This window comes from Scardinius erythrophthalmus (assembly GCF_964197995.2).
Source record: "Scardinius erythrophthalmus genome assembly, chromosome: 2".
NCBI classification, from domain to species: domain Eukaryota; kingdom Metazoa; phylum Chordata; class Actinopteri; order Cypriniformes; family Leuciscidae; genus Scardinius; species Scardinius erythrophthalmus.
Genome location: NC_138222.1, coordinates 61,047,249 through 61,070,037, shown reverse-complemented (window position 1 = coordinate 61,070,037; position 22,789 = coordinate 61,047,249). Strand labels below are relative to the sequence as shown.

The window sequence follows — 22,789 nt, the reverse complement described above, 5'->3', positions numbered from 1 at the left end:
TATTTCAGTTAACGACAATGTTTTTCCCACCTAGTTTTCGCTTTTTCGTTCGTTTTCGTTAACGATTATAACCTTGGCTGTAAAAGGTTATTATATGGTACGATAGTTATTTAGGCTGTTTAAATTGAAAAATAAAGCTGAGATTCTGCGGCACCCCTAGCCAGTTGTCACGGCACCCACTTTGGGAACCACTGCTCTAGACTAATGTTGCATATTATGGCTAAATTATGAATTTAGGCATAAGAGGTTGAATAAACTTCAACAAAACTGAGACCTGCAGCAAAACAACATTTTTAAATTGTTTTAACATCATTAAATGTGTTCTGTTATAGTCTGAGCAAATCCGAGTGGGGACCCAGATGCAGTGATTTGGCTGAAACTGTAACAAACCGGACGAGACACTTCTATAGAGACCAGTAAACGTAACAATAATTCATTATCCTCATCATTTCAGTTCACACCATCATTTAAAAAAGAAAAACAATCTGTCTTAATAAATATATCAAACATAATGGCCCATTGTACATACATGACTATGTGGTGAATTAGCATGTATAGTGGTTAAAAGGAAATTATGACCTGTGCTGTCCCTTGCTTTAAATTAGCAACAATTTCCATAATTTCTGTTCACATTGTTCCATATAGGAGATGAATGGCGAATCAGGAGACAAACATACTTTATTACAATTAAATGTTTATGTCGTGATATGATGTTGGCCTACATCAACGATGTATTTAACGTGTTTAATGAGATAAAATCAGTAACGTGCGGTGAAATCTTGTCATGGGTAGGCTGTGACCTATCAATGATATGTTCATATATTCATTCAGTTAATGTAGCAACCCAAGTTCATATCAGGCATCATCACATCGCTGCCTGCATACAGCAAAGTCATATGTGAGGCTAATGCACAATCAAATCTAATAATCAAATTAATGGACACATCTATCTTATGATAGATATATATTATACAACAAACAAATGTTTTGTGCGGGACACAGTAAGAGAGGGAGGCGGCTTATCCCCCTGGAGCCGGATGGATTATTTTTGAGAAGGATGCATGTACATTTTCGAACGTGAATCAGCTGGACCCCATTGCCTCGCATTATAACCACTGAAAGATCTAAGACATTTTCTAAAATAACTGAAAATGTGTTCGTCTGAAAAAAGATTGACATATGCATCTCGAACGGCTTGAGGGTGAGTAAATCATGGCTTAAATATCATTTTTGGGCGAACTATCCCTTTAAGACCGCAGCGCCGCTCGAGCGCTTTCCATTCATTGCTGAAACCAGACAGAGTTTTTCAGATCCGATCAGAAGAGAGAGAGAGAGAGATGGCAGAAACCGCCCCAGCCCCCGCTGCTGCCGCCCCGGCTAAAGCGCCCAAGAAGAAGTCCGCTGTGAAAGCCAAGAAAGCAGGTCCAGGCGTCGGCGAGCTCATTGTCAAGGCTGTGTCCGCATCTAAAGAGAGGAGCGGTGTGTCCCTCGCCGCCCTGAAGAAAGCGCTCGCCGCCGGTGGATACGACGTGGAGAAGAACAACTCCCACGTCAAGATCGCCATCAAGAGCTTGGTGACTAAAGGCACCCTGGTTCAGGTCAAAGGGACCGGTGCCTCAGGCTCCTTCAAACTCAACAAGCAGCAAGCCGAGACCAAGAAGAAGCCAGTGAAGAAAGCGGCTCCTAAAGCCAAGAAGCCCGCAGCCAAGAAACCCGCTGCCGCTAAGAAGCCCAAAACTGCAGCAGCGAAGAAGCCCGCCGCTAAGAAATCCCAGAAGAAGGTGAAGAAACCCGCCGCTAAGAAGGCAACGAAGAGCCCCAAGAAGGCCAAGAAACCAGCGACTCCTAAGAAAGCAGCCAAGAGCCCAAAAAAGGCAAAGGCAGCCAAACCCAAAACGGCGAAACCTAAAGCAGCAAAACCTAAAGCCGCCAAGCCTAAAAAGGCAGCTCCCAAGAAGAAATAAATCTAACGTTACTGTTTGTTTCTCAACGGCTCTTTTAAGAGCCAACCACTGACTCCGAGTAAAGAGCAAAACTCATGTTCTTGAATAATTTGTTAATTCTGGAATCAAATAGCCAAATATGTGACTTTTGACCAATTAAGACTCAAATTTAGGTTAGATAAAACAAGTAAACCATTTTTTTTAATAAGAAATTGATTAAAAAGGCCAAAAAGCTTATGATGGTTCAAACAGTGAGCGCAGTCCAAATAGGATGTTGATTAACAGTACAGAATACACTAAATAATATGCTGGAGAAATGTGACAATAGAGGGTTTTCACCTACGTCACGATTTGGTCAGTTACTCGGATGCGCGGCCATATTGGAGGTACTCGGATGTAAACAACGGCATGGATTGCACTGTTTATGTACTATTGAACACATTGTTACACTAATTTCTGATGTCTAAACCACGGGAAAAACACATGGAAGCTGCGAAATCATATAGAGAAGGACTTGTTAAGCAGGAAAGAGCTCAAAATTTTGACAAACTTAAGGTAATATGTGGTAAAGATCTGAACGAGCTAGCTTAACGTTAGTCCTTTTATTTTTCGTATCCCGACATTGGCTACGTTCAGATTGTCAGTCCAAAAAAAAAGCACATGAAATCCGTTTCAAGCTACATCCATATGTGGTTTAATATCCTATTCAAATCACATATCAGGAAATCCACCAGTCTGAACGCTCTTTCTCGTGGTTTATGTGACTTTCTCACGCCACGTAAAATATAAACATCAGACGTTGTTATAGGGAACATGCTGAAAGTCGCTGCCGAAACAAGGTTGTGTTGATGCAAAGTGCCGGACGATCAGAAAATTATTATTTTTGAAAAGTATTTTGAAACCGGCGCGGATGAAAAAGAGTTGTGCATACAGTAACCTACCAGCCTCCTACAGTTCTGCAGCTCGAGACGCAGTAGTCCAGCGCGGCGGCTATACATTTCCATATTGTAAAATTTAAATAAGAAAACATTTATATTGCAAATGCAAACCTCTCCATTAACGCAACATCATTGCCGTATTGTCAAAGAGCTGCGTGGACACACAAATCGGTTATGAACAGTTGCAATACAGTGTGGAGTGTGGACATCATTTTAGATCATATTCCAATCGGATACAAAGATAATCGGATTGACAGTGTGTATGTACCCATAGTTAACTATTATACGTCAAAATTTTAGCCATAGTTAACGCTTCATTTACACATGTGGCTGATGCTGTGCCTCCAGTAAGCATCAGTTTTTTGCACTCTTCTCTTTAACTTTCGGCAGTCTATAGAACTAGAAATGTTTTATCTCGGTGCCACCGATGAGAACAGACCAAAACTTGACCATTTTTCAGAAGCAATAATCAGCCAAATTTGCGAGTCCGTTCAGTTCAATGGCACTGTTTACGTTCAGTACCTCCAAAATGGCCGACTTCCGGATTGATGACGCGTCGTTAAAACCCTCTATACAAACAACAACAATGGCAGTGATTCAATTCCAATATTAAAATAGGATAATGATACTGTACAGTATCAGATCTAGTCAATCTGCACAGAATATTGTGTGTGAAAGGTGAATGTTGGTAAGAAGTGTATAATAATACCCATTTTTGTACTTTTTTAATTTTCTATCAAACATGAGTCTCTTTTGTCAGTGTCTAGTCAATACATGGGTGATTCTTCAATTGGGGCTATTTTGCCATCTTACATTTTGATGAATTTGCCACGCGTGTCAGAGGTTCTGAGTTCTAATCCGCACTCATATAGCTTTTTTTTTTTTTTCTCATTAAAACCGATTATGTTTTTTTAGTGGTTGTATATCAGGCAGGGACACTTTTTTGTGCTTTTTGTTTTCTAATTTCACCGGAACGAATAGAGAGTCTCTCCACAATGGATTGAAGCGTGCGTCTGAGTGAAGGCTGTGCGCGAGCCAGAAACAAACATAGTATCCGCGCCACTGATCGCAGCGGCAACGAGCACTTTGATCAGTTGATTTAAAAAAACAACACATTTCAGCGCTAGATCGCCTCTTATTTAAAAAAAAAAGAACGAAATGAATGCTCTGCTAGTTAACTGGAGATATTTTGTTTGTTTGTATTGGACTTTCGTGCCGCGAGATGTTTCAAAAGTGGTGGGGACAATATCGACCAAATAGTGGTGGGGACATGTTGCACCCGCCCCACCCGCAAATTACGCCTATGGCCACGATATGCTACTATGGTTAATATACCATTTGTATGTTTACATGTACTGTCATTAACCCTCATCTTCTCTTTACCTGTAACAAATCATTCCTTAGAATTCTTATGTCTTTTTTATATTTTGTCTATTTTTATATATTATTTAAATTATATAGTTATCAATATTACTTAAATTCTATTTCTTTCCAAGAGTATCAAGCATCAAACGACTGACCTCGACTTGGAAATGAGTAACTGATGACGTTTAATAGAACCGCCCATGAATGTGGTTTCAACTAGGTCCGCTAGCTGATTATAAACTCCTTTTCCCCAGTAGTTTTTCAATCATCCGCTGTTGTGGATTGAAGATTATCTGCAGTCATGTCTGGAAGAGGAAAAGGCTGTAAAGGACTCGGGAAAGGAGGCGCTAAGCGTCACCGAAAGGTTAATTCGCGATAATATTCAGGGAATCACTAAACCCGCTAGATCGTCGTCTTGCTCGTCGTGGCGGCGTCAAGCGTATTTCTGGCCTGATTTATGAAGAGACTCGCGGTGTGTTGAAGGTGTTTCTTGAGAACGTCATTCGTGATGCTGTGACTTACACTGAACACGCCAAGAGAAAGACCGTCAGCGCCATATGTTGTGTACGCGCTGAAGCGACAGGGACGCACTCTGTACGGGTTCGGGCCGGGGGTTAAGAGATCCACGAAGAAGAAAAACCCAACGGCTCTTTTAAGAGCCACCCACATTTACACACAAAGAACAAGTTTTTACTAGATGCTGAAGTTTTGTTTTTTTTATTATTCTTTATAATTAATATTTGTATGTATGTCTATAAAAGTATAGTTTACGCTTTACTGTAGTGGACTCTGACACCATACACATGTTCTGTAAAGACTAAAGAGCACATTCAGGGCTTTCCAGAGATACCAAATGTTTAGAGGATATTTCAACATGACGACAACTTCTGCTTGGTCTTTAAACGTGACTGGCATTAATTCAGTGATATAATTTAGCACTCTTATGTAAATTCTAAACAGCAATTTAAACAACGCGCGCTTTCTTTTTGCTACTGTAGAGAGACTGACAAACCTCCCCCAAGCCAGATTCCCAGTGAAATGCTCTCAGACAGCAAGTGCAGTGAGTTTGCTTCTTTATTTTCTGAGAAAATCAATAATATCAGAAAGGTGATCAGCACATCCTTGAGTTGCACTGAGGTCAGACAGATCAGACCACCTGAGAAAGTAGTTACTATGTCTGATTTCAAAGAAATTGATGGCAAAATTTTGGAAGAAACCGTACAGCACCTTAAAACATCTTTTTTTCAAAAGTGTGTTAAACAGTTTAGAAGCAGATCATCTTAAAGTGGTAAATGCCTCGCTTCTCTCTGGGAGTTTTCCAAACTCCCTGAAAACTGCAGTTGTCAAGCCACTCCTGAAAAAGAGCAATCTGGATAAGACCATATTAAGCAACTATAGGCCAATCTCAAATCTTCCTTTCATAGGCAAGATCATTGAAAAAGTTGTCTTCAATCAGATGAACAAATTCCTGAGCTTGAATGGATCCTTTGACAATTTTCAATCTGGTTTCCGACCGCACCACAGCACAGAGACAGCGCTCATAAAGATAATAAACGATATTCGCTTAAATACTGATTCAGGCAAATTATCAGTGCTGGTACTACTCGACCTCAGTGCTGCATTTGACACTGTCGATCATAACATACTTCTTGACAGGCTGGAAAACTGGGTGGGGCTTTCTGGGATAGTCCTAAAATGGTTCAGGTCATACTTAGATGGGAGAGGTTATTATGTGAGTATAGGAGACCATAAGTCTGAGTGGACATCCATGACATGCGGAGTCCCTCAAGGCTCAATTCTTGAGCCACTCCTGTTCAACCTGTATATGCTCCCAATGAGCCAAATAATGAGAAAGAACCAAATCGCTTACCACAGCTATGCAGACGACACACAGCTCTACTTAGCCCTATCGCCTAACGATTACAGCCCCATTGATTCCCTGTGCCAATGCATTGACGAAGTCAACAGTTGGATGTGTCAAAACTTTTTTCAGTTAAACAAAGACAAAACTGAAGTCATTGCGTTTGGAAACAAAGATGAAGTTCTCAAGGTGAACGCATACCTTCACTCTAGGGGTCAAACAACTAAACATCAAGTCAGGAATATTGGTGTGACACTAGAGTCAGACCTTAGTTTCAATAGTCATGTCAAAGCAATAACTAAATCAGCATACTATCATCTCATGAGCTTAGAATTATAAGGTTCTATCTCCGTTTAGGGTAGTTCTGAGATATTGAGCATCAAAGTTTTTACATCCCAGCTGGCAAAACTGTTATGTAGTATAATCTACTATTATAGCTCAACAAGACCATCACCCTACAGGTACTTTGAGGATAGAATATCAAAATCCTGGCACATTTGGAAATGGGATTTTTTTAAGATGGCCCAAATGGAGATAGAACCTTATAATTCTGAGAGCTCTGATTCTGTTTGGAATTATAAGGTTCTATCTCCACTTTTACAAATAAAACCCCACATTTCAAAGAATAAATGTATATAACCATTGGTTTTAATCAATTTATATATGTATAATACAAGCACACAGCTTGTAGTATACAATATAATATATAATAGTATAGTATACATCAAAGCCAAGCAAGTTTGTAAGACTTTTTTTTTTTTCCAAAGAACATGGACATGGAAAAATTACAGTTAAACAAAAAATGTTTTATTCACATACTACACCCCACTCATCTGTACTGTAAAAACATTTAGGAAGCATCTTACATACATTAAAAACGGTTCATTTAGTAGATTAAAACATACAAAATATTGTGTAACATCGTGAAAGTTATGTTTTCATTCCTTTCCACCCCCCCCCCCCCCCCCCCCCCTGTGCTCTGAAACATTTGAAACAATGAAAGATGGATTAGATAGAAAGAAAGATGGATTAGTTAGAAAGAAAGAAAGAAAGAAAGAAAGAAAGAAAGAAAGATTAGTTAGAAAGAAAGAAAGAAAGAAAGAAAGAAAGAAAGAAAGAAAGAAAGAAAGAAAGATTAGTTAGAAAGAAAGATAGACTAGTTAGAAAGACAGAAAGATTAGTTAGAAAGAAAGATGGATTAGTAAGAAAGAAAGAAAGAAAGAAAGAAAGAAAGAAAGAAAAAAGAAAGATGGATTAGTAAGAAAGAAAGAAAGAAAGAAAAAGAAAAAGAAAGAAAGAAAGAAAGAAAGAAAGAAAGAAAGAAAGAAAGAAAGAAAGAAAGAAAGAAAAAAAAAGAAAGATGGATTAGTAAGAAAGAAAGAAAGAAAAAGAAAGAAAGAAAGAAAGATGGATTAGTTAGAAAGATATATTAGTAAGAAAGAAAGGAAGATGGATTAGAAAGAAAGAAAGAAAGAAAGAAAGAAAGAAAGAAAGAAAGAAAGAAAGAAAGAAAGAAAGAAAGAAAGAAAGAAAGAAAGAAAGAAAGAAAGATGGATTATTAAAAAGATAGATAAGTTAGAAAGAAATATGGATTAGTTAGAAATAAAGATATAAGAAAGAAAGATAGATTAGTTTGAAAGAAAGATGTATTAGTAAAAATGAAAGAAACATTTAATTAGTTATTAAGGATAGATAGATAGATAGATAGATAGATAGATAGATAGATAGATAGATAGATAGATAGATAGATAGATAGATAGATAGATAGATAGATAGATAGATAGATAGATAGATAGATAGATAGATAGATAGATAGATAGATAGATAGATAGATAGAACGATTGATGCGTTATAAAAAAAAAATAGAAAGATGGAAATGCCATCTTTCGCCGGCTTCAAATGTCCAGGCTAATGTCAGCCCTTTGCTCTGTGTCCAGTCTACAGAGCTAAGAAGTGGGTTTTGATTTGTCCGTCCGTGTTCATTCAGGGTTTTGATTGGATATTGAATCTACTGGAGATAGAACCTTATAATCCCAACTTGGTTTATGTTTTGTGAGATGAAACCTTTTTATTTTATTAATAACTACTAACAAAAAATTTTTTTTTTTTACAAAAATAACACCACACAGGCATTAATAAACACCTAATGGATCAGATTATGTCAAAAACTCAGTTTCGACCAAAAGTGGAGATAGAACCTTATAATTCTAAGCTCATGAGATTCTGAAAAATATTGCAAGAATAAGATGCTTTGTTTCCAGACAAGACTTAGAGAAACGTGTGCATGCTTTCATCACCAGCAGGGTGGATTATTGTAATGGACTCCTCACTGGCCTTCCCAAAAAGACCATAAGACAGTTACAGCTCATACAGAACGCTGCCGCCAGGATTCTGAGCAGAACCAGAAAATATGAACATATCACACCAGTCCTCAGGTCTTTACACTGGCTCCCAGTTATGTGTGACTGTGAACGAACACAATAACAGTGAGAACAATCTCCATCAGAACTGATCTGGAAAATGTGATTTTGCAGTAGATGAACAGAGCTGTAACAACTGGAATAAATTAGTAGCTAAATATCTTAGACTGGATCTCTCTTTTCTTAATCTGTGTATTTCTGTGTAGTTTATCTCCTCCTCCCTCATCTCTTCTTTCAAACACAGGAAGTGTGTGTTTTAACACTCAGCGCTGTTAACACAGTCTATTAATGTGACAGTATGGGCTCCTGTGCACTGCCTCTCATCTGTGAGTATTTGATCATATTCTTTACAGTCTTCTGTTTTCTGTTTCTAATGCAATGTATTCAGCTGAAGATGGGGTATAATAATGAGTGTTGTGTAGGAGCGTCTACATTAATCCGGATACATTTGAAAACGGCGTTTTCATTTATAAACACTCTCTGTCTAAAACTCAAGTTGTTCCAAACCTGTATGATCTTTCTTCTGCTGAACACAAAAGATGATTTTTTAAAGAAGGTTGGTAATTAAACAGTTGCTGGTCCCCATTGACTTCCATAGTATTTTTTTTTTCCTACTATGGAAGTCAATGGGGTCCATCAGTCATTTGGTTACAGACTTTCTTCAAAATAGATTTTGTGTTCAGCAGAAAAAAGGAAGTCATACAGGTTTGGAACAACTTGAGGGTGAGTAAATTACAGAATTTTCATTTTTGGGTGAACTATCCTTTTAACAGCAAACACAGAAGGACGGATAATAGCTTTTACTATGGAATGAGAAAAGTGAATAATAATAATAATAATAATACATTTTATTTATAATGCACTTTACATTTCAGCGAAATCAAATGATCAAAGCTCTTTCACAGACAATATGTGTGGCTCTTAAAAGAGCCTTTGTGTTGTGTGTTGAGCGGACTCCTCTATTTGGAGCTGGTGTATTTGGTCACAGCCTTTGTGCCCTCAGACACGGCGTGTTTGGCCAGCTCTCCGGGCAGCAGCAGACGCACGGCGGTCTGGATCTCTCGAGATGTGATGGTGGAGCGCTTGTTGTAGTGAGCGAGACGAGACGCTTCACCGGCGATGCGCTCGAAGATGTCGTTGACGAAAGAGTTCATGATTCCCATCGCCTTGGAGGAGATCCCGGTGTCGGGATGAACCTGCTTCAGGACTTTGTACACGTAGATCGCGTAACTCTCCTTCCTGGACTTTCTGCGCTTCTTTCCGCCCTTGCCGGCGGTTTTAGTGACGGCCTTCTTCGAGCCCTTCTTGGGTGCGGACTTCGCTGGTTCAGGCATGATGATTCAGTCAGAGAAACTCAAAGTACAATAAAGCTTATCTGCTACAGGCGGGCTTTATGCACTGCTCTATGCTAATTTCCAAAAGGAAGAACGGCTTTATCTGATTGCTAGCTTTCCTGGACCCACCCATAGGATGATTTCATTGGCTACATTAAAAGTTCCTTGACTTGCCGGACACCCAATCACAGGCTTTAAATGTTGATCCCGCCCATCGCCTCATGTCCTACTACCATCCCCCATTACATCATATTTCTTTTGTTTCATTTTCCCGCATTTTTTGTAATGCAATGCAGTATTAAATACTGAAAATAATATGTTAATAATTTCGGTTTAATCAACTTAAACAAAAAACATGATTCATACTATAAAAACACAGATAATATATTTAATTACCACATATAACCAGTGGGGAATGTTTTACGTTTTATTAATGAATGTAAACAAAAACAATAAGTCATAATCTCGTTAAACTCCACTTAATATAGTTTTAACCACTTGGAAACTTGCTCTTAGTGTGTAAAAGTGGGTGGCTCTCAAAAGAGCCGTTGGGTTTCTCTTCTTCGTGGATCTCTTAACCGCCGAACCCGTACAGAGTGCGTCCCTGTCGCTTCAGCGCGTACACAACATCCATGGCGGTGACGGTCTTTCTTTTGGCGTGTTCAGTATAGACCCCTTCACGGTCGACGTCACAGGAAAATTCTAAGTTCGCAGTGCGCATGTCGGGGTCAGAAAGTTCATTCCATCCCATTGAATTGTGTTAACCAGAGAATTTCTCGTCAAGAAAAAATGCCTTATTGTTGCGTCGTAGACTGTGAAAATCACACCAGTTGTGGAGTCAAGTTTTTCAGGATTCCTGCAGGATCTCATCCGTTTAAAAAAAATAAAAAATAGACGACATCTGTTCAGATTTATTTTTTTACAGTCTACGGTTCAGATACTGCAGCTATCTGCTAAGTAGCATGACACAGGTCACAATTAACGCCAGATATCGAACTTCACCTAACTATTAAACCAGTCTACAGCTTACAGAAAACATTTGTTTACTTACCAGGGGCCTGTTTCAGAAAGGAGGTTAAGTGAAAACTCTGAGTATGTTAACCCTGAAATGAGGGAAACTCTGAGTTTTCGGTTTCAGAATGGGAGGTATGTTAAACCTGAGAAAGCAGAGTAAGTCAAGCCTGTTTCAGAAAGAGAGGTAACTTATACTCAGAGTCAGTTACCATGGCAACTTACTCTGTGAACCTAACCTGGTCGGGAGCAGGTTTTCTTCGGGAAACCCAGAGTTTATTTCGTCTCCTCCCCTTTTTTAAAGAGGAAGTGGTATTTAATCACCTCATTCATTCTTTCGGTATTCATTCATTGCGCACATTTCAGTCACGCAGAGCGCATCAAATCAAGTGAATGAAATGGCATGTCCTTTTATGGACGATCCTGTGGATGAAGAGGCTGCATTAATCCGTAGGGAGTTGCATTTACGTCGGGAGAGGATTTTGAGACCCAGAGTGGATTTTTTGTCATATCCATATTCATTTTTATTTGAGCGGTACCGTTTTTCTTTACAGTCAATAAGATACATCCATAATCTCATCCATCCTTACATCAGAAACATCAGCCATCGCGGCCGTGCTCTAACATCCGAGCAGATGCTTTGCGTTGCATTAAGTTTCTTTGCAAATGGTAGTTTTCTGTATAACATTGGGGATGCAGAACATATCAGTAAGGCTACTGTTTGCAGAGTTGTAAGGAAAGTGTGCCTCGCTCTTAAGCGCTTTCTCCGAATTTTTGTGCTGTTTCCTGGGCACAAACCCGTGAGAGCCATCAAAGAGGAGTTTCACAGGATTGCAGGTCAGTGATGTATAAATCGGTTTAAATGAGGCTAACCTGATAAATGACGTTCAGTTAAGAGCATATTGCTGCGACCCCTGGAAGTAAACTAATAATAGAATTCCTTTTAGGATTTCCGAATGTGGTTGGATGCATTGATGGCACACATATTCCCATCATTGCACCTTCCGAAAATGAAGCGGACTATGTCAACAGGAGGTCCATCCACAGTATTAATGTGCAGGTACACTGAAAGCCTACTGTTTCTAATGGTCAAAGACTACATCACAATACTATAACATGTCTCATTCTTTGCATTGTCAAGATCATATGTGATGCTGCACATCTCATTACAAACGTGGAGGCCAAGTGGCCCGGTTCTGTTCATGACTCACGAATGTATCGTGAGTCAACGCTGAGCAACAGACTGGAAACTGGTAAGTAAATGCATGTATTTCAATGTATGCACTACACACTTACTGGGGAACTTCTATGCAGCTCTAAAGCAATGTGAACTTTCTTACAGGAGAGATTGATGGCTTTCTGCTGGGAGATAGGGGTTACCCATGCCGACCAACACTAATTACCCCTTACCCAGAACCTGAACCAGGCCCCCAGCGCCGCTTCAATGTGGCACACTGCAGGACGAGAGCCCGGGTGGAGATGACCATAGGCCTGTTGAAAGCACGTTTCCAGTGCCTACGTCACCTCAGGGTAACCCCTGAAAGGGCCTGCGACATTATTGTGGCATGTGTTGTTCTCCATAATATTGCCATAATTAGAGGGGAGCAACACCCTGCCCTACAAATACAAGACCCAGAGGAAGACCCCATCAACCCGGCAGATTTCCAGGAGGGAAGGGTAGTCCGGGATATGATATGCCGAAATGTCTTCACAGATTAATACACATTATATCCACCACCACAACCAACCACAAAATAAAATAAAAATGAATAAACACAAAATCACAGCAATTTATATGGTGTTCTTTATTTCCTAAACATAAAAAAAAAAAATAGAATTTAATATATTTTCAATACTTAGAATTCACCTGTGACCATGCACTCACCTCTAGCTTTAGTTTCAGAATCTCAATTTCCAGATCTGCCTTTTGGATCTGGCGGTCCAAGTATACAAGTTCTTTGCTGTTTTTTTCTATCTTTTTAATAAGAAGAAGTCTATATAACTCCTTAACTGGCAACTGAAAATACAGTAGATTACAGTTACATCATGTAGTTCTAAAATTCTACAATATTAAACTGTGGCATTTACTGAAAAAAAAAAATCACTGAACTGTGTTCATCTGTGCACCAGAAGTTGATGGACCATCCTCTTGCTGTTCTTCCACACTCTGGGGAGAGATAAAAATACCTGTTTATACTTAGATTTAAACTTAGATTCTATAGGCTACTCCACATAAAAAAGGTGAAGAAATGTGAATGTGTAGATTGTTTGATAGACACATAATATTAACATTACCTCTGTAGGCATCTCTGTGGCAGCAGAAACTGTTTCTTCATCCCCATCATCCTGTGAAGATGAGCATTTGAGTACACTTTATAACACTATTTGTAATAATTTCTGGTGTATTTAGTAGGCTACTTACAACTGCCTGTGGTTCTGTTGGGACAGGAGGCTCCAAAAGACTAATTTTACCATCAGAATCTGTTGGGACCAACGAAAAACCCACCCCAAAGTAAAATAAATGGAAATATCACAAATAGCCTATATAAAAACACAACACATAGGTAGACCTCTTACATTTTATGAAGGCACTTAAATCTTCTGGAGTGACTGGCTCTGATGAAGTCCCTCCAGGAATTCCCTCAGCCATTGGCCTTCCAGCATTCAGGCTCAGGGCCATCTCCTCTGCATTTGTCAGAGGTGGTGGTGCAGGTCCTCCCCCCGTTTTGCGAGCCTCTGCCTTCTTTCTGTTGGCTGAGTAGTCAAATGAGAATGAACATTTAGACCCATGTCAAAAATGCTGCTGCACTGCTAGACACTGGATGCTATTTAGTTATTTATATGTCAAATGTTTGTAAAGTCAGGTAGACTACAACCATGATATGTTCAAGCCTTACCTGATTGAATTATGTTTTTATATTTCATTTTCAGCTGCTGCCATGTTCTTTTAATGCCTGCAGGATTGCACCTACATGAAAATTAAAATTAGGTTGAATAACACACTGTTCTTCCAGTTTCACTTCTGATATTATAACAGTTGGGCAAGTCACTTATATTACTAACTACAACTGGCTTCTTCAACAGTGTAATTAGATTAATGTAATAATGACTATACTATCTCTAGAAAGTATTGGTCTACTTATTACTAATTACTTTCTAAATCCCATATCAACCTCAACCACTTGAACAATACAAGGAGAGACAAGAAACTGCACTTTTAATGCTTTCAAATAAACATTATACAATTGCATGAATTATTCTTGAAAAAATATATCTTTTAAAATTTTATGTTAAATCCACTATTGTTTTATACAGAATTGCTTTATAGTTTATGCAGCATTTAATGCAATTACATCAGATTTTACTTTAAATTACGGAATTAAATTACAGTTTTTAGATTACATAGAAATTAATTACACACAACACTGTATAACAGTAATTCAAATGTAAACTTACGCATTGACTCGAGCAGCTATTTTCTCCCAAGCTAACTCTCTGTCCTTCGCCGCTGCAGCCGTGTTGCTTTTTTTTTTAAATATATGTTCGTACTCTCCATATGCTTGCATAAGCACATCCAGTTCTGCTGGTGAAAAATATGAAGACCTCTTTTTGTCTGGCGCTGTTGCCATGGTGACTCGTAATATCTGCGCTCCATTGATAATGGCTTTTTATAGTTGTGGTGCACGTGCTTAACTCAGAGTAGGTCAACTCAGAGTTGATTGAACTAACTCATTTCAGCTGTTCTGTAACCGAAAACTCAGAGTTTCCCATCTCAGGGTAAGTCAACTCAGAGTTCAAGTTTTAACTCAGAGTTGGTTGAACCTCCTTATTGAAACAGGCCCCAGGGCTTAACTATACCGTTGTTGTCACAATAACTGTCAATAACACTAAACACGAGCATCTTTGATCGTAGCATTGTCCCAGTCTGCCCGTTTATTATATAAAAAATACACATACTTAACAGTGTTAAATTAAAAAAACAAAAAAAAAACACTGTTCGACAGAACTGCTTGGTTTTGTTACCACAGTTATCTGCGTAGTTCCTCGGCGATGAAGTTCCTTATTGCGGCTATCCAAAACGAAACTGCATGCAGCAAATAAGCCGTTCACAATATTTTCTTCAGATAACTCCAAATTTCTCCCACACACTGGACTTGATTTTTGATGACTGTCGACAACTTTACAGTCTCCACTAGCTATTCTTTCTTCAACTCCTCAGCATCCATCTCGACGACTGCAAGCAGGTCGCGCGCGCGCGGTTATGATGCATTTTTAAAAGTGAAAGATCCTGGGAGGGCGTGGCGCGTGGGCAAATAAACTGATGTGGATTTTAAATTATTTTATTAACTTGAAATACAGGCAATCAGGCATATTTTTGTAGACGTGTTCCTAAAAATCTGAATATATTTTTACGTTTGCATGTGATTGTTTTAAACCCGTGTTTAGACCCGTGTTTCCCCCGTGTCCGACCCGACACACTTTGGATATTTTTCACCCGTTGGAGCAAAATTTGCGGGTCACTCGTCCGAACCCGTGCAGGACTCTAATCAGGCAGACCATCGCCATTAGCTAAAACAAGTTTATTATGTTTCTGTTCCCGTTCCTGTGATGGCAAAGACTGTGCATATATATGCCGGTCTATTAGCCGCACCATTTTTCTGACCCCATGCTGCGCGCGCACCCAACCTAGGCGTTCGATGTTTACAAACATTGAAGGGGTCTATAAGTCACAGCATCACGAATAACGTTCTCCAGAAACACCTTCAACACACCGCGAGTCTCTTCATAGATCAGGCCAGAAATACGCTTGACGCCGCCACGACGAGCAAGACGCCGAATAGCGGGTTTAGTGATTCCCTGGATATTATCGCGAAGAACCTTTCGGTGCCGCTTAGCGCCTCCTTTCCCGAGTCCTTTACCGCCTTTTCCTCTTCCAGACATGACTGCAGATAATCTTCAATCCACAACAGCAGATGATAGAGAAGAACCACTGGGGAAGAGGAGTTTATAGTCAGCTAGCGGACCTAGTTGAAACCACATTCAGGGGCGGTTCTATTAAACGTCACCAGTTATGCATTCAGTCAGAGGTCAGTCTTGACTCTTTTGATACTTAATAACAGTGGAAATTAATAGGATTTAAGTAATACTGATAACTGCATAATATGAAATAAAAAATAAATATGCATAAACTGTAATAATTATAATAATAATTTCCGCTCGTCTTATGATAACCGTGGATTGCCATTTGTACTTAAATCCAACGCAGCGTGAAAAGGCTCAGAAAACTATTTATTCATTTATAATATTAACAACACCGAGGAGCACTAAAAACTAATTTTATTTTTATGCTGGGTAGTTAACTTTAATAATAATAATTGGATTAATGTAATCACTCTTTCTTGGGGAAATTGTGTGGCTCTTAAAAGAGCCTTTGGTTTGAGAAGCTTCCGTCAGTCTACTTGGCCTTCGCGGGCTTCTCGGTCTTCTTGGGCAGCAGCACGGCCTGAATGTTGGGCAACACACCACCCTGAGCGATGGTCACGCCACCCAGAAGCTTGTTCAGCTCCTCGTCATTGCGCACCGCCAGCTGCAGGTGTCGAGGGATGATGCGGGTCTTCTTGTTGTCCCGAGCGGCGTTTCCAGCCAACTCCAGGATCTCAGCGGTCAGATACTCGAGCACAGCGGCCAAATACACCGGAGCTCCGGCACCGACGCGCTGGGCATAGTTGCCTTTGCGGAGAAGCCTGTGAACACGGCCGACGGGGAACTGCAGTCCCGCCCTGGAAGAGCGACTCTTAGCCTTAGCGCGAGCCTTTCCCCCGGTTTTACCTCTTCCACTCATTGCGCTTTATAGGTTAGTTTAGAGATGGGGAGTCGACTCCAAAAGAGTCGATTCCTCGACTCTCACTAGCCCTAGTGTCGGAATCGACTCCAGGTCAGGAATCGACTCCCAGTGTCGAGTGTTTTTTTCAAGTTCAACACAGCAACAGTTCATTATAACGAAAAGATTATAATGAATATAAAGATACGGAAATTAAAACAAAAAGATAAAGAAATGAGAGGAAAAAATAAGTAATGCCAGGAAAACAAAGAACAATAATGTATAGATAGTTTTTTTCTGTTAGGTCTGTTTTGCGGCTCAATCAATCATGATGTGGTTCAATACAGTCGACCTCAACCGTGTGGAAATATTTCAACCAGACCGAAGACAAAACTAAAGTTCGTTGTGATATTTGTAAACGTTGTTTAAAATTCAACAGTTCAACGTCGTGCATGTGGAAACACTTGAAAGCGTTTCATCGAACAGAACTCGCAAGTCTTCAACGGCCAAGCACCAGTCAAGATGAGATGGATGAGGTAAACGCTGTAACGCTAGTTATATGTTTTCCTGTACAGTCCCAGATAAATATTTAATTAAGATAAAACACGTAATTCAGCTAATGAAATGTAAATCCAAATAAGGAGTTTATTTAGGAGTTAATGTCCATATATATCAAATTTAAATGACAGTAAAATCACCTACAACCCTTACAAAAATACGTCACTTTTAAATGGAGTCGAGGAGTCGATTCCACCGACTCCAAAACTAGGAGTCGGGAGTCGGAGTCGACTCCAAAAAAACCGGAACCGAACACCCCTAGGTTAGTTTATAATCAGGAAAGCGAGAAATAAAAATATAATGCGGTTGTGAGGTGATTTATAAAAGAAAGCGTGCTAGTCTCCTATTGGCTGAAATCTGAAAACATTCCCAGCCAATCAGTGATCTTCCCTCTGAACACCAAATCCTCCTTTCTGCTACTGACACTCAAGCACGTCACGCTGTAGTGTCATTTAATGCCGCTAGGCTTCCTTTTAAAGGTGACTTTATTTTGATAATCTTGATGATGATGATGATGATGATGACAAAAATGTGTGATTACAAGTTAAACACTTCGGTCATTTAGCATAATAACTTTAGTTTAATTGTATATATGCAAACATATGTACACATAATATGTATTTATGTATAATTTACGTATTTATGCATAAATACTTAAGACTTGATCAAAAACATAACATCCCCAAATGAACCTGTTAATTTGCTTTCACTTGTAACATAAAGGAAAGCCAATGTCACTTTTGACCAATGAAATAACACTCTTTACTATTAACTACTAGTGGGTAGCTCTTAAAATAGCTTTTTTATAAATATAAAACAAGTAAAAAGACTGAGTTTATTTCTTTTTGTCTGCTGTCTTTTTAGGCTTGGCTGCTTTAGGTTTCACCATTTTTGGGTTTGGCTGCCTTTGACTTTTTTGGGCTCTTAGCTGCTTTCTTTGTCTTCTTGAGGCTCTTCGTTGCCTTTTTAGTGGCGGTTTTCTTCTCCTTCTTCTGAGATTTCTGAGCGGCGGGCTTCTTAGCGGCAGCGGGTTTCTTGGCGGGTTTCGTCTTGGTCTCGCTCTGTTTCTTGTTTAGTTTGAAGGAGCCGGAGGCGGCGGCCCCTTTAGTCTGGACTAGGATGCCTTTATCTGTCTGTGTAACTGTTACGATCCACCCAGTCTAGGATAAGGGGAAAGCAACATTAAAGTAACTAAAATTTTAACAAAACAAATGGCTCCAAAAGTTACACCAAAAACAACAGAAATGTGGTACAACAAAAATGTATTGATGTAACACAAGTAAGGAAGTTTAACCCTTTAGAACCTGAAGCTAAAATAGGTGTTTTTCACATAATTTGATTTTTTGACTGTAAAATTCTAAAACAATGTGCTATCTTCATGTGCAAGGTGTCATCTTTTTCAGAAAAAGATAAGCTTTCAACAAATTACAGTTATTGACCATTATTGTGTGTGGTGAGTTTGTAAATAGAATTTAAATAGACAAAAAAAAAAAAAAGTGAAAAAAAGTGTACACCGGCGCGAAAAACGGCATGCGTAAAAGCGTCATTTTTTAAAAAACGCCTCGGGTTCGTTTTTTTGGTTTGACGCACCGCGTCAAAAACTATCCGACCAATGAGATTGGCGCTTTTGTTCACGTGTCTGGAGCTTCTGAAGTTACAGTAAAACACAACTTGGGGGCGCTCAAACACAAAACGGTCTTGCCGAGCACACATACGTAACAGCGAAGAAGATATACACCAAGTAGCGTCTACACTGCCGGGAAGAAATGAGGAAGATGCAAGGCAAGATGAATGTAGAGCTGCTGGTCTCGGAACATAAAGAACTATATGACAAACGCGACAGCAACTACAAAAATCTTGATAAAAGAGAACTGTTATGGAGTGGTTTCTGTTTTACATTAAGCGCCATCTAATGTCAGGGAATGAATTTGCATGTTCACTCGGCTCATCGTCAGTGAAAATCACTTGGGTGTGAACACAAAAAACGCGTTGAAAAACGCTGGCGAATAACGCGCGCCGATATTCGTCCCGGTGTGTAGGGCCCTTTACAGTGACATGAATACAGCTTGTTTGGCTGTGTCGTTGTGAGGGACCAAGCAGTCGAGGGCAAAGGACACAGGGTTTCCAACCAAAAATTATTTATTAAATGCAAAAAACAAAGTTACAAATTAAATAACTTGAAAAACTGACTGAAAATAAAGTCAGGTCTAAGCCCATAACAATAATAAACTAAAGAAAATCCAACTAAAAACAATAATCAAACAAACAAACTAAACAAAGGAAACATGGCCTCCCGAATGACACACATGGGGAACTTATATACACACAGGACTAGTCCATTAGACATACACAGGGAACACCACAAATATCACTTAACACAATTACAATAAATAAAGTAATTAACTTCAGAAATAACAAGAAATGGTCATAAACAAAATAATGTACCCAAATAATTATAGTCAACAAAATATAAATAGAATTATAATAACAAAACAAACATACAATCAATCATACACCCCCCCACCCCCCCCCCAAATCTACACTTACATTAAAGAAAGTAAAAGGAAATAAACAAAAAAATAATTCCGACTCCCTCTCTAGTGTAAACAGAAAAGAATTACAAAAATAAAAAAAGGCACCCACTCCCTAGAACTTCCAATGTATATTTACAATATTTACAAGAGAAACAGAGAAGAAAAAAAAGGTTAACAGTTGGTTTCACAACAGCAAAAAGGTGTCTACTTCAACGTAGCACTATTTAGACACGGTAACAACAACAACAAAAATTTAAAGTTTTTAAATCAGTCACAACTGAACTGAACTGAACTGAACTGAACTGAACTGAACTGAACAACAGCAATGTTTAGAAACAACCAACAAATTCAACCAGCAGTAAACAACAGCTTCCTTTAATTGGAGATCAGTGAGGCTTTATACTCTTATCCCTGAGGAGAAGACCAATCCCTAAACGAGCAGTCATCAGTGGAGGAGATCACCTTCACCTGGTGTTACCTGCACAGAAAAAGGCATGGGAGAAACGACCACTACTGCCAGCTAGTGGTCTGAAACACAACATACAAAATACATTTATTTAAAATAAAATTACACCGTAGGACGTAACAGTAACTTTAAGAGAAAGATATGCAAAAGGTTTATAACTCAGTTCAGAATGACACCTTTTTTTCCCACTGTTTCCACCAAGGCAGAATGGTTTTAACTCTTGTAGCTGTTGTGTATTAGTTGTCTATACTGATAACACTGAATTCGGGTAGGATTGGGTTTTGTTCCTAATCTTGCATATTTATCTTAATATATAGGATAATCATAATCTGTTGAACACTTATTATAGTTTTTTCTATATATGCATTTATTGAGGTTTAATGGCCATAAAAGTGATATCAACCAACGTTGGCAGGCCTTTAAATAAATGTCATCATTGTTCACAGTCTAAATGAGTTCAGTTTCTCTCAGGTGGTTTCGCAGTAACTTTATAGCAGAAGTCACAGTATGTTGTGGGTTGTTTCCAAAAGCAGCCGTTCTTATATAGTGGGTCTAACTTTTCGGTGGCTATTTGTGGGAGAAAACTGAAATTAAATTCACAGCAAAACACATCACTTACATTTTCACATGTTGCAGAGGCTTCTTTCAGCTCACTGAAGATGTAGTCACTTTAGCAGCTGCTTGTAGAGCGAAAATGACTGTTAAAGTCTTTAGTTTAAGAGGCCTTGTTAAAAAGGTCATTAGTTATAAACCTTCTGATTAAATTTATTTATTTTTTTTGCCGAAATTGATTGACGCTCAGCAGCCAATCAGCGTTCAGGCGAAAATCATGTATTATTTCATCTGTGTTTTGGTGTAATTTAATTGCAGAAGTATTCGTTCTTGAGGTACATTTTAAAGTTGTAAACAACATAATGCGCATGAAGCCCATGCAGATTCCCCGACAGAAAAACTGTTTATGGTTTAATGTATGACACAGCAAGTTTGTTTTTCCTTAATTATTTATCTCATGTCTGTATGTCTTTAAATATTCATCATGTGTCTATTTTAAAACACTTATTAGTCTGTGTAAGTGGCCACTGGAGGCCGCTAGAGGTAATGCATTCACAGTCAGGTCATTCCAGGGGGGCAGTCATTCGGAATAAATTGAAGCTTCCCCGGGCACCACCATTGATTAGCAGACCATCACCTGCTGTTAGCATTCCATTGACTCCCATTCATTTTGGCGTCACTTTGACAGCGAATAACTTTACATCTGAGGCGTTTAAAGACTCCATTTGTCCATCATTTATTTCTAAAGAAACACGAAAATGTATAAAAGGCTCCATTACCTTGTATCTTACGTTATGGCCCCATAGAAGCAGTTTTTGTAAAAATAGGCTAACGATGTCGTCATAACCACGCGTCTCTCTGTCGCACAGTAGAGAGATTACCGTATGGACAGGAGGAGAAGCTTGCGGGCAGTCGGGGGGACGTGGAGGCAAAATGACAAAATAATTAATCAGAATACTTAGCAAAAGTTGCTCCTGCTCCAAGCTCATGGACACCTCCTACTCACACTCTCCGTCTCTGCAAGTTTCTGAAGGGAATGATTCAGATTTCTCTTGGCACGGCTACTAGAAGACAGACGGGTTGCTCACGTCACATCTACGTCATCAAGCTCAGTTTGAGTCTGCGCAGTCGCTCAGCCATCAGGAAGTGAGTGTTTCTAATTGACTTCACTTGTCTCCGTTGAATCCAATGGGGTCGCTGTGTCCAGTTTATACTGTCTATGGGGATAAGCCGTGAGTGACTGGCTGTTTGCAATTCGCAAATCTCACCACTAGATGCCGCTAAAAATTACACACCGCACCTTTAAGGAAACTTTTTTAAAGGTCAGGACTCATTTTCCAAAAGGGCCTATTAACTTTATTAACTTACTACTACTAACCCTAAGCCTAACTTAAAGCAGCTCTGGCCTTTTGTGATTCTGTTTCTCCAACCATTTCTTCAGTTCCATCGAGTCGAGGCCTGTTATACTGAGAGCCGAAGCGCTGAGGAACAGGAAACACCTTTGACCAGCAACATTTGAGTTTTTATGGAACGACACTTTATGATATAAAAGGCTGTATATTTCATTCATTGATATGTTGTAGTTACATTAGACACACATGTCACGTGGTGATTTCACTTTAATCACTGTCTGTCTTCTATGTGTGACTGTGTGAACGAACACAATAACAGTGAGAAAAATCTCCATCAGAACTGATCTGGAAAATATGATTTTAAGTAGATGAACAGAGTTGTGACAACTTGAATAAATTAGTAGCTAAATATCTTAGACTGGATCTCTCTTTTCTTTTTCTGTGTAGAGTTTATCTCCTCCTCCCTCGTCTCTTCTTTCAAACACAGGAAGTGTGTGTTTTAACACTCAGCGCTGTAACACAGTCTATTAATGTGACAGTATGGGCTCCGGTGCACTGCCTCTCATCTGTGAGTATTTGATCATATTCTTTACTATCTTCTGTTTTCTGTTTCTAATGCAATGTATTCAGCTGA

The 22,789-nt window shown here is 39.2% G+C and overlaps 3 protein-coding genes and 1 pseudogene across 4 annotated transcripts; 2 read left to right on the top strand and 2 right to left on the bottom strand.

Annotated features, from left to right (window-relative positions):
• Positions 1–1,337: 1,337 nt before the first annotated feature.
• Positions 1,338–1,964, top strand: LOC308680247 (histone H1-like; the record flags this gene model as incomplete). Its single annotated transcript, XM_081348274.1, has 1 exon — positions 1,338–1,964. One exon carries the CDS (start codon positions 1,338–1,340, stop codon positions 1,962–1,964), a length of 627 nt encoding a protein of 208 aa, XP_081204400.1.
• A 2,583-nt stretch (positions 1,965–4,547) lies between these two features.
• Positions 4,548–4,943, top strand: LOC308705467 (histone H4-like; annotated as a pseudogene). The gene has a single exon. The product of its transcript is annotated as a histone H4-like (transcript).
• Positions 4,944–9,486: 4,543 nt separating this feature from the next.
• Positions 9,487–9,861, bottom strand: LOC308680266 (histone H2B-like; the record flags this gene model as incomplete). Its single annotated transcript, XM_081348295.1, has 1 exon — positions 9,487–9,861. The coding sequence occupies one exon, from the start codon at positions 9,859–9,861 to the stop codon at positions 9,487–9,489; it is 375 nt and encodes a 124-aa protein (XP_081204421.1).
• A 6,466-nt stretch (positions 9,862–16,327) lies between these two features.
• On the bottom strand, positions 16,328–16,714 carry LOC308707619 (histone H2A-like; the record flags this gene model as incomplete). The annotated part of the gene is made up of 1 exon (XM_081394220.1): positions 16,328–16,714. One exon carries the CDS (start codon positions 16,712–16,714, stop codon positions 16,328–16,330), a length of 387 nt encoding a protein of 128 aa, XP_081250346.1.
• Between the last annotated feature and the right edge of the window lie 6,075 nt (positions 16,715–22,789).